Source organism: Drosophila pseudoobscura, chromosome 4, assembly GCF_009870125.1.
Source record: "Drosophila pseudoobscura strain MV-25-SWS-2005 chromosome 4, UCI_Dpse_MV25, whole genome shotgun sequence".
In the NCBI taxonomy this organism is placed as follows: Eukaryota; Metazoa; Arthropoda; class Insecta; order Diptera; family Drosophilidae; genus Drosophila; species Drosophila pseudoobscura.
The window spans coordinates 8,505,728-8,522,594 of NC_046681.1; the positions used below are offsets into that span (position 1 = coordinate 8,505,728).

Below are 16,867 nucleotides of genomic sequence, written 5' to 3' on the forward strand. Positions count from 1 at the left end.
TCAACTAAAATGTATCCTAATCGTAAGTCTTTTTTAAAGTCTGTAACTTTATGACAAATGACTGCAATCTGCACATTCAATCAGGAGGGGAGCGCGTCTGTCACGCGAGTCGTATGAGCAATGCAATCAGAATTTTTCTGTGCAGTGAACTAATTCACAAGACGGTGTCAATTAGTTAGATGTTGCCAGTGGTAGAAATGTTGGTGGTGTTGCTGCTGGTTACTCTTGCAATGTGGTTTCATTAGTGGCCAAGTTAATGGATGCCTGCTCTATTCGAGCTTTTCCTCCGACTGCCTTCATTTAGCGGTTTACTTTTTGGTGCTGGGCAAAACTTTCCAGCACCAGCATTCATTTTCTCCTATAAAACTTTTTGGTTTTTTTCTATGAACTTTTCCGTTTTCTTTCGTTTCTGGTTTCCCTTTTTGCACAGTGTCTGTGTCTTTGTTGCGTATAAATTGCCGGCAATTAGTTTAATTGTTTTCCTAATGTTTTTTCTTTACTTTTTTCCACTCTCATTGCACTCTCTCCGGTTCGCACTGGCGTCCATTGATGGCCCTCATTGATTAGTTGTGCAATTGTTTTGCAGCTGTCAATGCCTTTGTTTCATTTTACTCCATGAATTCGTTGTACTCTTTTTTAATGGACATCAAATACAAAAGCTTTTTAGTTATTATTGCCATTGTTGGGGCCAGAAGCCCCATTCTATGCTGGGAAAATTCAAGAATAATGGCTGGGAAAATCGAAAGATGGGCATTAATTTTCATGTTGCTATTTTTCGATTTTCAATTGCTTCCGTTAAGGGGTTTATTGCTTATAAATGTCATTAAAGGCATAAGAAAAAATTACATAAATCTTCGTCTAGTTTGCTGGAGATAAACTCACTATAAACTCACTTGTATAATATTCAAAATCTTGCTGAGATTAGCTTAGATACAAAATAAATATATTTTATATTAGAGCTAACAATCAGTCAACAATTTCTGTCGTTATGGTCATATATTTGCCAGAGTAACTGTAATCAGTAGAAAATAAATATTCAGGAAATTAATTGTGAGTCTCATAGTACATTATTTTAGAGTCAACATAAAGAGTCCACATACTAATTTCCATGGTTTGTAGTGTTTTTGTGCTGGATTTTATGTTCTTGTTCAGCCAAATGCCAGAAAGCAGTACATTACATTCAATGAAAATTTCCCAGCGCCACAGGCGCACCCTGAACTCTGGGCTCAACCCAATTTAATTTTCCGCAAGTAAAAGGAAATGTTACCCTAGTCAAAATGTTGTGACACAAAACAGCTGTGTGGCGAAGAACTACTCTTAAATCTGCAAATGTTATGCCAACTCATTATTAACTTGTTTTGATTTAATTTCCATTTAAAAACTTAAATTCCGGCATTGCGGATGAAAAATAATAGTAAAAGTCTCGTCTCTGGTGCTTCCTGTGCAAAGAAATTCATTTCATCCAAGCTTATGTATAACATTTAAGGAGAAATTGAAACTAAATCCACGTACCGTTACACCTCAAGGCAGTAGCTGCGTTGATAGCGATAATGTATTCCAATTTCCTGCCAGAAGTAAAAAATTGTACTGCACAATTCCTAGATTAATTCCTTTCATGGGGCTTCCTGTTTCCGGCTGCTGAAACGATTTAAAGCGTGAATAAAAGCGATATACGCGAATATAGCGATACAGTCAAATTGAATTACTAATAATATATGGATACTTCAACACAATTGGAGATGGACACCATCTTATTTCAGTATGATTAGATAGTTCTTCGCATCTTGGTGTCCCTGAAGCTAATTACAAAAGTTTCTCACCCAAAGGGAAAACTTGGAACTAACAAAGACTCGCTGCTGATTGATGCCCGACCAGTTAAAATTTTCTAATTTATTTAATGGCTTTTGTGGCAATGGAAATTGCACTCCGGGCAACTGTTGCAATCAAATGGGAGTACACATTTATAATTAGGACACTTTTAGTGTTTATATATGTACTTTTAAACGGCACACAAAAGCTGTGGACTCTTTAGACTCCCTTATAAATTACAGCAGCTCTGTTTGGAAGTTGGTTTGCCCTTGGCTGCTTGCAATTTGCTGGAGTATCTCTCGCTTTATTTCTTGGTGCTCCTCCTGTAATTCCTGGAGTTTTCCCGTTTAATCCGCTTGTAGAAACAACACTAGAGCTGCAGAATACCTTAGAGGGTGCCGAAATCCCTCGAAAATTTCAGGTATTATCATGTCAAATGCTTATACGCAAACATGCGTTTATTGTTTGTTTATTTAATGGCTGCAAAATAATACTCATGAAAAAAGAAAATACATACATACTTATATGTATATATTTAATAAACTTACCGCCACCAGTTTCTGCTCTCTCCATTATATACTTTTTCTGTTGTATTTCTTTCTTTTTTTTGTCTTGAGCGATTTTAAATTCGAATTACGATTTGAAATAGATCCTAGGCGCGAACTATTTTTTGTTGCCATTCATTGTTTCTAGGGTTGCATTTTGGTGGACGGCGGCCAGAGAGTACTAAGAAGATATGCATTTGCTTCACCTAAACTTCCAGTTCAAGATCCTGCCGAATAGTCGTTGAGGGAGTGTGCATCAGTCCTGGGGAAAGTCCTCACTTCAGCAGTGTAGGCCACGGCAGGCGTTTTGGCCAATCATGTATAGAATTGATTCATCAATCGTACAAAATTGAGTGGGCATGGCTAAATGTTCTATATAGCTAGTAATATTCGTCGGAATAAAGAATTGAGCAATTGGAATGATACTCGTTTGTTTATGCCACTGTTGTATGAACATAAGTGCCTTGTGCGTCTGCCTACAGTGGCTTCAAATGACAGTAAGTCCTGATGTCACAGGGCACTCCCAAAAACAGCCGCTGTTCCACGGCTATTCCGTGCTTTCCACCTTCTTCGCATTTACAGTTAAAGTCGAGCCACAGAGTCTGCAGCGATGCCGAAACGACCAGCGGCGCCCTTTGGCGCAGTTGTGGCCCACTACTCCCTGCCTCAGCCACCAGAAGACGAATTTCATAGGAAAACAATTGAAAAAGGAGGAAAAAGAACAGACCCTGGACGGCATCTGGACACCGGATTCTTCAGGATTCTGGCGTCTGGTGCGATGGAAAGACGTGGGGAATGGGGCCTGTTCTCGCGTCGGTCCGATGCGGAGGCTCATCTCATCGAGATCACCCGCGTGGATGGCAGCCGTCGTGCTTTGTGGAAGGGGGGTGGAGAAGCCGCGTTCCCTCGTCCTCGAGACGCGTCGCGGGTGCATGTACTTGAACAAAGTCGCCTCGGACTTCATAAGCCGCGCCACGATGGACGAATCCGAGCTGCAACCATAACCGGGAGCTCATATTCCTCTACTGGATGGCTAGGACTACTGCAGCGACTGGAGCACCGGGGACTTTGATCAAGACTGGCCACACAAAGTTAATCTTCTCCAGTCCCGTCTTACAGAGGCTTCATTTGTGGCAGAATGCTGTATCTCATGACACAATGTCAGCTAGCCAGAAAAATTGTATCTTAAAAGAGTAACAATCGATCATTTCTGCCTCAGCACTGTTCACAGCTTAAAATGTGCAATGTACTTCTTACTTCATACAACAATTCGTACCTTTGGCATTCATTTATAGGTTTAAAACATTCCTTTTTGCTCTCTCAAATCGTACATCCCTGCATCATATTTTATAATGGATTTAATTAACATCCTTGTTGTCGACTCGCTTTCAAACAATTTTTATTTCGCGCTCTCTATTTTGTGACGCATATGATTTCCCCCCTTTTCAGCACAACAATGCCCCAACATTCTATACTCATTACGTCGCATTTTAATACTTAATCTAACTATCTACTTTAATTACTGTACTTTGATCGGACATATTGATTGGAGCTGGGAAATGTACATAGTGTTTATATATAGGAACTGGACCAGATCCAAAATGTTGTTCGGCATCACTTGGTCTTGGATAGTACCATTAAGGCTGAGCCATTTTAATAGCCAAAAGCTGGAAACATTCGGTAGTATAATAGGCATTAATAAGATACTTTTAATATGTACACCACATATCCATATAAACTTTTTAATATACCGACATATACGAACCGGTTAAACGGGAACGGCGCGATTTTTGCTTTCTGCCAATGAAATTGTCAAAGATGCATTGCATAACATATTATTGGAAATGCATATCATAGAATTGAGAATATACATACATATGTATTTGTCATCCCAGGCTCCAATTGGGCAGCGTATTGTCTTTTTACAGAGACCAAGAATAGGTATCGGGATCGGGATACATATACAAGACACTAATCATATGCATAAATATGTCTAAAACATATCGTTTGATCTTCATACATATCATCTTCATATTAAATGAACGAAATAGGGTATACAAAGGCATATATGTACATAGACACAACATGCACCAGCATCATTGCGACTGTTTTGTTCAACTATTTTGTTTAAACCTTCTTTTAATCAAAATACTATAAAAGCATGTATTTAGAATAAGCCAGTCAATTAGAAAATAGGTTAATTAATCGTAAAAAACTATGTGGGCATGGCTAAATGTTCTATGTAGCTTATTATATTTGACGGAACATCAAAATTAAGCAATATGGTTTCAATGCTTGCCGGAGAACTATTAACCTATTATAAGCCAAGGGGGTAATCATTTCAGCGCAGTTCAGATGAAAGATTCGTGGGGTTTGGCAACTTAAAGGGAAGGATAGGATGGATCTATAAGAATTTACAATCGTTAATATATTCCGCCATTTACCTCGTGTAGTTGAACTATTTAAATATAGGGGGCTTAAGTGGGCTAAGCTCGGTTTTCCATCACACGAGTCGCTATATTGTTGTTGAGAAACCAAAATTGAGGCAAAAACAAGCAAAGCCAAGTATTTAATGTGCCAGTTAAGTAGAAAATAGATTTACTAATCGGATAAAGTTCAGTGGGCATGGCTAAATATTCTATCTAGCTAGTAATATTCGACGGAAGATCAAAAGCGAGGAATATGTAATATATAACTTGAATTCGTCAGTATATTTACGGTATATTTTATGTATACGGTATGTGTCGGTATATTTCTTTGGGTCAGACGGTCGATGTGACGGGCGGTCACACTGCTGTAAATAAATCGGAATATTTTCAACAAATTTTTAGCGAAAAAAAATTGCAAATAAAACAAATTTGTTCTCTGTTAAATTCGGTCACGCCAGTGACCTAGGCCGCAGGCGCCTAGTTCGATGCAATGTAAGACCAGGGGCAAAAAAAGCTGGCAAAATCCGGATGTAAATAGTACCAATGGTCTCCTAGTGCTGCTGTTGAAAATTTGCATAAAAGAGTGAGCTGCGAAAGCAGCAATTAAAATGCAAAAAATGTACGCGTTGTTGGCAACCTTGACATTCTGGATAATCACCTTGCGATCGCCGCTTCAATCACAACAACTCCACATACCGCCGCCAGCGCCATGCGACCGTAGTCGCAAAGTTTTCACCGAACCCTATGGAGAGATCAGCGATGGCCCATCCGGCTTCAACTATACCCAGGACTCGCATTGCGAATGGCTGATCAAGGCTAAGAATGATAGCCAGTTTATAACGTTGACATTCCACAGCATGGGCACCGAGTGTTCCTACGATTATATTTACGTTTACGATGGCGACTCCTTCAATTCCACCCTCCTGGGCAGCTTCAGTGGTCGGACACAGCCCCAGCGACTGGTGGCCCGAAGTGGCAGTGTAAGCGATTACCGATTAAAGGCATATATATCCTTAAATATCTAATATTTCCCCCTTCTAGATGTTGATCCTGATGTATAGCGATACCAACTATGTGCTGGATGGCTTTCGGGCTTCTTATTACATATCAAATTGTTTGAACAACTGCCACAATCATGGGAAGTGTATAGGCCATCAATGCGTGTGCCATGGCGAGTGGGTGGGTCCCGACTGCGAGGACGAGGCCTGTCCCCAGAAGTGCGGCGAGAGTCAGGGTCGTGGCAAGTGCCAGAAGAGCATATGTCACTGTTCGCCAGGATACAGTGGTCGCCTATGTGATCTCAGCGATAATCCTCATGGCAACAGCTGGCGCTGGCTGGCCACCGACGCCGAAGGCATGACCCCGCGTGCAGCACATACAGCTGTCTACATTGAAGAGGAGGATGCTCTGTTTGTGTTTGGTGGCTATGATCTGAATAATGTGATAAGCACATTGCAGGTAAAGAAAAGACAAGAAAAACTCTCACTTTTGAAGCTAATTTGTTTTTTTGTCTGCTTTTAGATCTACCGCTTTAGCACCAGTCAGTGGGAGGATGAGTGGGGCATTGCCTTGCAGAGCCGACGACACTTTTATCATCCTCAGAAGATCGACCATACCCTGCTCAAAGCTGTGCTCCAGCATAAGAACGAGGATGAGGCCAAGCTGTGGGGCCTGAATAGCGATGTTAGCTTCTTTCGCAACATTCTGTACACGCTGGCCGAATCGAATCTGCATCAGCGACGCACACGCTCCTCCCTGCCTCTTACTATAGTCAATGCCAATTCCACCGACGAGGAACTGAACGAATATCTAGAGGATATCCTCGAAGTGGTCACCGATCACAAGCCCCACGGGCGCTATGGCCATGCAGCAGATCGTGTGCCGGGTGGTTTCGTCATCTTTGGTGGGAAACATGCCAATGGCAGCTTCTACAGCGATCTCTGGCAGTACAATAATACGGAAAGTGGTGGCAAGTGGAAACAAATGGCCATCAGGTCGAAGATAAAGCCCCCGGCGGTGGCCAGGCACACACTAAACACAGCCCGGGATCACTTGTATATGTTTGGTGGCAGCCTGGAGACGGGAGAGTTCTCCTCCAGCGTCTATCGCATTGCCTTGCCCCTGTCGGAGGATTCCCAGTGGGAGCTGGTCAAGCCGAGAGGTGGCAAAACGTTGGATGTGCGACTGGCGGCTCACTCAACGGTGTACTACAGGGCCACACATTCACTGATTGTTTTCGGTGGCATCATGACCAGCCTGGCACGCTTCTCTAAGCTCTCGGATCGCATCTTCGCCTTTCAATTGGATCAAATGCACTGGACGGAGATACTGTACCCACGTACGGCGCTGCGTGACACGAATATACCCAGAGAGAGGGCCTTCCACACGGCCACCATATCGGGTAACTATATGATCGTTTTCGGGGGCTATACGCATCGGCACAACAAGGATGAGATCTGCTACGACAATCAGATGTACTGGTACCATTTGAGCTGCCACATTTGGATCAATCAGGTGGTGTCCGCCGAGGACAGTCTCTACCCCAAGGCCCAGGGTGTGTTTGCACAGGCGGCGGCACTGCGTCGCAATCATACGCTGCTGATTGTGGGCGGCTATCATGGGAATGTGAATGCCGATCTGTTTGCCTACGAACTGCCGCAGGTGCTCAGAGTGGAGAATACGCTGTACAATCCGGAGGTATCCTGCCGACTGCATCCCTCCCACACGGCCTGCCTGTCGAATCCAGAGTGTGGATGGTGCTCTGCAGACAGCAGCTGCTACGGACGCACCATTGGCGCGAACTGTACGACGAATCTACAGACAACGAGGTGTCCTGGCATATGCCCCTCGCTGGGGGATTGCCACTCGTGTCTGGTGCATGGCAGCAAGTGGGGCAAGCAGGGCTCAGGCGGCGGCAAGGCCTTCTCGGTCACAAGCAAACTGGGCCTAAACGAGTGCACGTGGTGTGTACAGAATGCCAAGTGCCATCATCGCGACGACAACTATGGCATCTGTGGCGAATCGACTGGCTGGTGGGGCGACCAAGGCACGGAGATACGCACGCCCACGCTCTGCACCATCAACGATCGGAGGCCCGGACTAACATACATCAAATACCATTATCCCATCAATTTTACAATGCCCGATTATGTGGGTATTGTGAATGCCACCATGGTGGACTTCTCCTCGCCGCCGTTCACCACCCATTTTGAGCAGAAACTCGAGGGCGAAATGCTGGCACGCCTCGTCGGATTTGTGCGGCCCAAACAGCAGTGGAACAACTCGGCCATACAGGTGTGCAGCAGCTACTCCTCGTCGCTGCTGAGATTTGGGCTGGGACTGAATCTCGACGAGCTGGTGAATGTCACCTCCCAGAGCTCCAATCAATCCTACTGCAGCAATGTGCCGCTACCCACCACAGAGATGCCATTCCTCATAGACTTTCAGGCGCGTCGCCGCATCGGTTTGAACAGCATCTACAACACGTATCAAAAGACGAAAATGGAACTGCAGCATCTGCATGGGGGACAACTGAATGCCTTTACGTTTGAGTATCTGGAACCGTACTACTCGGGACACTGCACGAAGTACGAGAACTGCCTGCACTGCCTCACCGATGCCTCCTGTTCGTGGTGTCCCCTGACGGCCAAATGCCATTTGAGGTCCGTCAACGAGTCGGCTGTGTGCACAGATCCCAAGGATACCAGCCACTGGTCGTATCTCATAAGCAAACCCACGCAATGCTCCAATTGCACAAACTTCGTGAGCTGTGAGGCCTGTGCGTCGAGTGGCCTGTGCGAATGGTGGACAGAGGATGCACGTTGCGGCAGGATTGGCAAATCCAACAGCAGCGTGCGAGCCGTAGAGCAGTGTCCTAGATCCTGCCGGGAACGCAAGGGCTGTCAGGAGTGTCTGAGCGAGCGTGGACGCTGTGTGTGGTGCGAGGCCAGTGCCCAGTGCTTCAGTTTCGCGGTGTACACCAGCGAATATCAGTTTGGCATGTGTCGCGAGTGGATGGATCAGGTGGTGCCACGACAACAGGAGAAAGCAGCAGCAACAACAGATGAGCAGCAGCAGCAGCCTCTGCCTCCCCTCCAGCAGCAGTGTAAATCCTGTGAACAGCATCGCAACTGCTCCGCCTGCCTGCGTACTCTCAGCTGTGGCTGGTGCTTCGATCGCGACAATCCCATAGAGGGCATCTGCATGCAGGGCGACTTTAGCTACAGTGCCGGCAACTGTTCGCTGGCTTTGAACAGCTCCTCCCATCATGATGCCGAATGGGCGTATGCCCAGTGCCCGGACGTAGACGAATGCGGACTGGGACTCCACGATTGCCACAAGGAGGCCAAGTGTACCAACACCCAGGGCAGCTACAACTGCCACTGTCGGAGGGGATACGTGGGCGATGGGCGTTTCAGTTGTGTGCGCACCTGCTTTGAGCTCTGCCAGAATGGTTTCTGCTCGGGACCGCCCGACTACAGCTGTCGCTGTGACTTGGGCTGGACCGGCAGCGATTGCGGATTGAGTTGTGGCTGCAACAATCATTCAACGTGTGCCGAGAGACTTGGAAAGTGCGACCAATGCCAGGCCTGGACAGAGGGGGAACGCTGCGAGAGATGTCGCCAGGGGAGTCATGGCAATGCCACCGCCCCGCAGGGATGTCATCCGTGCGAGTGCAATGGCCATGGCAACCAGGATCTGGGCATCTGCAACGTAAGCAACGGCGAGTGCTACTGCAAGGACAACACCCAGGGCCTCAAGTGCGATTCCTGTGCCCCCGGCTACTATGGCGACCCACGAGACGGCGGACAGTGCTACTACCAATGCGAATCCCGAGGAATACTCTCTAACATTGGCCGCAGTGCCATTGGCTCCTATCAGGCCTATCGTTCGCCCTGGGGCGCCAGTCTCGAGGTGAAGGAATGCTTGTGGATACTCCAACCCAAGACCCTGCAGGCTGAAAAGTCGCTGCTGCAGCTGGAGTTCCAGTGGCAGAGCCTGGCCATGGACTGTGACGAGAATGCTGTGTACATCTACGACAGTCTGCCGGATCTCACGGGAGCCACACAACAGAATCAACTACTGGCCGTGGTCTGTGCCCCCTACAGTTCGGCGCGCATCATTGAGGCCCGGTCGAGCCATGTCACGGTACACTACAAACAGGCTGGTGACCATCGCCACTTCGGCTTCAATGCTTTGTACTCCGTCAAGAACTGCGTGGCTGGGAGCTGCCTGCCGCCGCACATATGCGACTCACAGATGCGGTGTGTTTGCCCCGCGGGATATGTGGGCGCTCGCTGCGAGATCGAGGTGTGTCCGAGCAATTGCAATGCCAAGCGCGGACAGGGCTACTGCGACACGGAATACGGACGCTGCATTTGCAGCAATGTCAATTACGCTGGGGCCGATTGTTCCACGCTAGTACAGCCGCATCATCTGGTGCTGACGGAGCTGTTCAACACGCAGCTGTTGAGCGAGAGCCAGGAGCATCTAAGGAAGACCATACCACGCTTTGGGCACTCGGTTAGCGCAGATCGGAGGGGTTCCCTGTGGATGTTCGGCGGTTACTCGCCGAATCATGGACCCCTCAATGATTTCCGACAGTTTGACATCAAGAACGGCACTTGGCTGCAGGTCACCGTGGAGTCGTCCACCCCCGAGGATAGCATGCCCCTCGGCAGGTACTTTCATGCCTCTGAGATCTATGTGAAGCGTCAGATCATCTATATCTATGGCGGTATCGGCGTGAATACGCGACTGCTGGATGACTTTTGGATGTTTTCGATACAGAATCAACGCTGGAGTCAAATCAAAGTGGAGGTGGACTCAAAGGATGTGGAAACGCCAGAGCCGCCGCCTCGTCTGGCCGGGCATACCCTCACTCATGTACGCTACCAAGAGCATGAATCACTGCTGCTCGTGGGCGGCCTCACCCTGAACAAGTCGCGGCCTCTAGAGCTCTGGGAATACAGTTTGGACACAGGACGCTGGCAGAAGCTGGAGGCAATGGGCGCACGAATGCCCGTGCTGTACGGCCACAGTGCCGTTTACCATGCAGAGACCCAGAGTCTGTATCTGTTCGGAGGCTATGCCTCGCAGCCGCAGAGCAATCTGTATGCGTTGGATCTGCAAAAGCTCAGCTGGACAGAGCTGCCCAGCTTCAAGGAACTGAATGCACCCGCTACGAACCTGCCCAGGGCTCGCTACTTCCATTCGGCAGTGAGCACCGAACACTACATGATCGTCTATGGGGGCAGGACCATCCCCTACAATGCCACAGATGTCCTGATAGCCTATGTCTACTCGTGCAACCAGTGGGTGCGACTCACCGAAGATGTGGAGCTGATTGGTCGCGTGCCAGCCTCCAATTATGCCGAGGACATGGCCATTGATCCCGATACCGGAGTGATATTCGTAATTGGCGGCTGGGATGGCAGTGCCACGCACAGCCATGTCACGAGGATCGCTTTGCCCGAGGACATTTGCCAGCTGTGGAGCAGCGGGAAGTATCTGTGCCGGCACTACATGGGCTGCAGCTATTGCACCGTTCAGAATACGTACAGCTTCAGTAGCCACTGCTTCAGCCAGGGTCGAACGCCCTGCGCCAATCACAATGGCACGCTGGTGGTCAACAATGGTGCCGCCTGCACGGATGCCTGGATGGCCAGCAGGAACTGCTCGAGCTTCGGCAGCTGCAGCGCTTGTCTGGCCGCCTGGCCCACCCATCACGAGGTGACGCCCGTCTGCCAGTGGTGCGATCAATGTGGCATCCAAGGTCGATGCGTGCCCGCTGGCGTTGATTGCTGGCGCAGTGCCTGGTGTGGAAATGACCAAAGTGTGGCTGTCCTAGGACTGTGTCCTCTGCCCCAGTGCTATTGGCTCAACTGCGAGTCCTGCCTGCTGCAGCCGCAGTGCCAGTGGGCCCGGAACGAGCTCGGCAGCGTCGAGTGCATTTCCAAGGAGCTGGTGGAAAAGAACCAATACCGCGTAATCGATCGCTGTGCCCCGCCCTGTCACAGTCATGAGAACTGCAGCAGCTGTCTGACCAACACGGACCAGGATCAAAAGGACTGTAAATGGTCCACGATGCTGGGCCAGTGCCTGTCTCCCAGCTCGCAGCCGCTGCTCTGCGCTGGCGGTGTCTGCGGACTGGTACTGGAGTCTGCCGAGCTGGATCGCTGCCCGGAGCCGTGTCATGTGTACCAGCAGTGCTCCAGCTGTCTGGAGCATGCCCACTGCGGCTGGTGTGCCCGCGAGGGTCTCAACGGAGACGGCATCTGCACAGAGGGTGCACTGGAGAGCAAGCAGGAGCATCCGTCGGGCTCCACCTGCGATCTAATCTACTCGACATGGCGCAACGACTCCCACCTGACTCATGCGGATGTCGTATCCTGGCACTACATCCACTGCCCGGCCGAGAACGAGTGCACCAACGGACACCACAACTGCCATGCCATCTCGGAGCAGTGCATCGATCTGGACACCCCGCTGGGCTACAAGTGCGTCTGCGCGCAGGGATATCGCGAGGAGCAGGGCACCTGCCTGCCCGTCTGCAGCCAAGGATGTGTCCGCGGCAAGTGCGTCAGTCCGGACGAGTGCCAGTGCGACTTCGGTTATGTGGGGGCCAACTGCAGCATCCAGTGCCTGTGCAACGGACACTCCAACTGCGAGTCGAGCAGCCTGCTGGACAACTGCCTCAAGTGCCACAACAACACGATGGGGGCGCAGTGTGAGAAATGCCAGCCATTGTTTGTGGGCAATCCTCGCGAGGGCCATTCCTGCCAGCCCTGCCTGGAGTACTGCCACGGCCACAGCGATGTCTGTGTGGCCTACGACTCGGATCCGACTGTCTTCAACATGTCACGCTCTGATTTGGATCGCATACTGCTCGAGGGTCCTGCCCACAATGCCACCTGTCTGCGGTGCGGCAATCACACGGCCGGCGATCGCTGCGACAGCTGCCTCACGGGCTACTTTCGGGGCAGCGAGGATCTGCACAAGGAGTGCCGCCCCTGCCAGTGCCATGGCCATGGCAGCATCTGTGACCCCGTGACTGGGGAGAAGTGCAATTGTGCGAATAACACGGAAAGCGATGCCACCTGCACAGCGGGTGGGGGTAAGAACTCGGCGCAGCTCTGCTGGAGTGTGCAGTGCTCCAAGTGTCGGGACTCTTACGCGGGCAATCCCATCGATGGACATCAGTGCTACAAACAGATCACGGTGGAGTCGCGCATGTGCTTCGACGCCAAACCGATAGGTGAGTCCCTCAGCCATTAATTTTCTTGTTTGATAATCATTCTTCCTATCATTCCGCAGAGGAATGCAAGTCAAAGCCCGCCGCCTTGAAGCCCGGCCAGACGGTGTTCTTTGTGATCCAGCCACGCTTCATGAACGTGGACATACGGATAATCATCGATGTGACCCAGGGTGAGTTGGATGTGTTCATGTCCCCGCAGGACGACTCCTTTATTGTGGAGACCAACGAGACGACTGGCTACCATGAGATATTCTTGGACAATCGCTACAATTGGGGGCCCAAGCAGCAGCGCGATCGGCCCTTGAATGTGGCTCTGCCCAGGCATGATAATGTGACCATTCAAAAGCTATTTACGCCCGAGCGACGTATCTATGCGGATAAGGATGGCCTCGGCGGCGGAATGAGCATGAACAGCTACTATGTGCCACAGCTGCACGACTGCAAGAGCCACGGGGGTCACAACTTTATAGTGAAGGATCAGCATGCCAAAGACCTAAGCACACATGTCACCCTCAACCATTGCAACACGCTGCTGCGGCTGTTTGGGCTGAGAAATCGACTGGTTCTCACCTTGCCCCAGCACGCACACAACCTGAGTGCCACGCGATTCTTCATTGCTCTGCGTGCGAACGCCGGACCAGAGCCTAGCTATGGATCTGTGGTCTTTCGCCAGGATCAGCTGCACATTGATCTGTTTGTGTTCTTCTCGGTGTTCTTCTCCTGCTTTTTCCTCTTCCTGGCTGTCTGTGTGATTGTCTGGAAGGTGAAGCAGACGGCGGACCTGAGACGGGCCAGACGACAGCATGTTGTGGAAATGCTGCACCTGGCCAAGCGCCCCTTTGCGCAGATCTTCTTGGCATCCAACAGTTTGGACACGGAGAGTCCGCGCGCGTCCACCTCCACACGGGCCATGCGCCAGCGAGCCCGTCAAGCCTTGCTGCTCCAGGAGCAAGCGTCCACGGGAGACCCTATACCGCCAAGGTACACGCGCCACCGCCATGCCAGGGACATCATGATGGTGGCCATCGAGCCCACGTCCGATAATCAGGCTGCTGTGGGTACGGTCTTTGTTAGCCTGCCAGGACGCTCCAGAGCTCCGCTGAGCATCGCTCTCGGCTCCACACTGATCACCTATTCGCGGCAATATATGCGTGCCCAGAGGGCCCACCATGTGGCGCACCATCCGGCATAAGCAGCTGCACAATAAGGAATCTCTTCTGTTGGCATGAAGCCTTGGACCTAGTGAAATATTTGCGTGTGTGTGCGTATGCAAAACGACATGTACTATGCATATATATATTGATATAGCTTAGGAAAATACTTGTACATAACGTTTAGATAACGAAAATAATGACTAATCCTATGTACATACTAGTATGTATGTACGATATAGAGCAGCGATGGGCAACGGTCCTTGATACAAATGCTAGCACGTGGCGCGGCACATTGTGACTCGGACTCGATACGCACAAGCGAATTCGGCTAAAGAGAATGGCCGAGAATTGCGAAAATCCCATTCATGTCATGTTCAGGATTCTGCAGAGGCGCACAAGCGAATGCTGCAAAAGAGAATTCCTAAGAATTGCAAAAACAACTTGCAGGACACGGAACAATAATGCTTTGTTGGGCTACTCCTAAATTCAGCGTGCTTCTACGAGCACACAAGTCGACGTAGGTCTCCATAGAGTCGACCCCGAGGCAGGCCAGGGACACAGAACGGAGCACAGGGCCAGGGGCAACGGTTGCCTCTGTCTGCAACTCCGGTCGTCTTAGTCGTGAGATGGTGGAAATATTTCGCAATCCAATGGATTGGTGGCAGATGGACATCGTTAAACCACTTCCGACACGTCACACGGGGGAGGCCGGCCCACCCGCTGATAGAAGATGCAAAAAGCTGCTCACAAGTTGTGAGAAATGCATGCATAAATTTCATATAAACTATAAAATATATACTATATCTATATTGATTGATAAACATACAGGAAAATGGATAAACATTAGATATAAGAGCATATAAGAATACTCCACAAAATTGGGTCTCTACAGTGTATCAAAGAAACCAAACTGGTAAATTGGTAAAAAAAAAAATTCACAGAACAAAAAATAATTATTTCGACTGATTTTTAAAGGACTGTATTCATTTGGTATGGTTTGAATTATACATAATCTCTATATAAACCTAATTGGCTGAGAATTAGCTCATATGTGTATATGTGTAATCGGTACTATTTGTGAATTTAAACCAGTGTTAAGAATAAGAACAAACGTATAAACAGAAACGGAAACCAAGTGAACAACTCGCCAGCAATAGGAATTTGATATTGTACCTATATGATATATATATATATATGTATGAGCATGTCAATTTGATAGCAAGAAAGCCATACGAAAAAAGAAACAAAGAAATCATGAAATACGTATTATATATATATGTGTGTACTAATTGTAAACTGAATGTGTCATAGCATTAGACGAACTTCGTTCGATGTGTTGTTAATGTCTAATCCAAGTGTTTCGTCATGCCTATGTCGCCTAAGATACATATGTATGTGCGTGTCTGTCTCTAAACAATGTAATATGATTTATATTTATATTCTCGCGTACCTAAGTATTTAAGTGTATATCTCCCTAATTGTATTTTGTATAAAGTATTATAATATTTCCTTCTCTGTTGGTGGTTTAGCTAAGCAATTGCTCAATTAGTTTTTTAGCTCTCTCTCTCTATCTATACGGAAATGCGCACTTGTCACGCACTTATGTACCTACTATTTTAAGAACAACCCCACTACTATATTTATGTACCCAAACACACACTTGTTATGTTTACACACACCACACACGCAGAAGATAAGCGAACAAATCATGGAATTACGAAAGGACAGATAGTCTTTCCAGAAGCATACATCTCACAACAGCAGACGAACAAATCTCAAACTGAATCTTTCCTAACGCGCTCTATACACTATGACGTCTCAATAACAGTAACCAGAAGGTTGTAAGAAAGAAACTCTCACTACTATATATCACTTTAGTTAAGAAAAAGAAAAACACGCTCTCTCCCTCCATTAGGTATCCCTTTTTTTGTTTTAGCAAAATTTTTAGAACTGATGTACATTTAGAAATTATACTACAAAGCGTCCCATTCTGCAATATATGTATGTGTATTTATATTATTAATAATTATGTTTTTAATCATTATTTTTGAATTGTGTTTGCAATAAAGAAGATACGTATGTATGATAAAAAATATATATACGAGTATAGTGTATGTTTAATATTTATGCTGTGCTTTCTGGTTTCAAGCCCACGTATTTAGTCATGACCATAACTTTGTAGATGATAAGTATTATTTATTTGTCTCTTTTATATTTAAGGTGTTTATCCGTCGACATGTAGGTTTTAAAGAAGTGGAAAAGAAACAGTTTTTATACCCGATACTTAAAATGAGTATGGGGGTATATTAAATTTGTGGTAGAAGTGGATGTGTGTAGCGTCCAGAAGGAATCGTTTCCGACCCCATAAAGTATATATATTCTAGTCCCTATCAGCGCCTAGTGCTCAAAGACTATAAGAGCTAGAGCACCAACGTTTTATATCCGGACTTCTGTGATACATCACTGCTACAAGTATATTTCAAAACGAGAAAACTGAAAACCCAGAATCGTGAACCCCTTCCGCCCCCGCAAAGGAAGAAAATCTGGGGCATCCACAAAGCTCAGAGACTATTAAGGCTAGAGTAACCAAATGTGGGATCCGCACTCCTCTTAGATCTCACTATAAAAGTATATCTAAAAATTTCGCCTCACCCCCTTTCGCCCCCACAAACG

At 47.8% G+C, this 16,867-nt stretch overlaps 1 protein-coding gene across 1 annotated transcript; it reads left to right on the forward strand.

Annotated features, from left to right (window-relative positions):
- The first annotated feature begins 5,101 nt into the window (after nucleotides 1-5,101).
- Megf8 (multiple EGF like domains 8) lies at nucleotides 5,102-16,182 on the forward strand. Its single transcript, XM_001355891.4, has 4 exons — nucleotides 5,102-5,763; nucleotides 5,825-6,241; nucleotides 6,305-13,040; nucleotides 13,100-16,182. Exons 1-4 carry the CDS (start codon nucleotides 5,392-5,394, stop codon nucleotides 14,230-14,232), a joined length of 8,658 nt encoding a protein of 2,885 aa, XP_001355927.4. The 5' UTR covers nucleotides 5,102-5,391; the 3' UTR covers nucleotides 14,233-16,182.
- The last annotated feature ends 685 nt before the right edge of the window (nucleotides 16,183-16,867 follow it).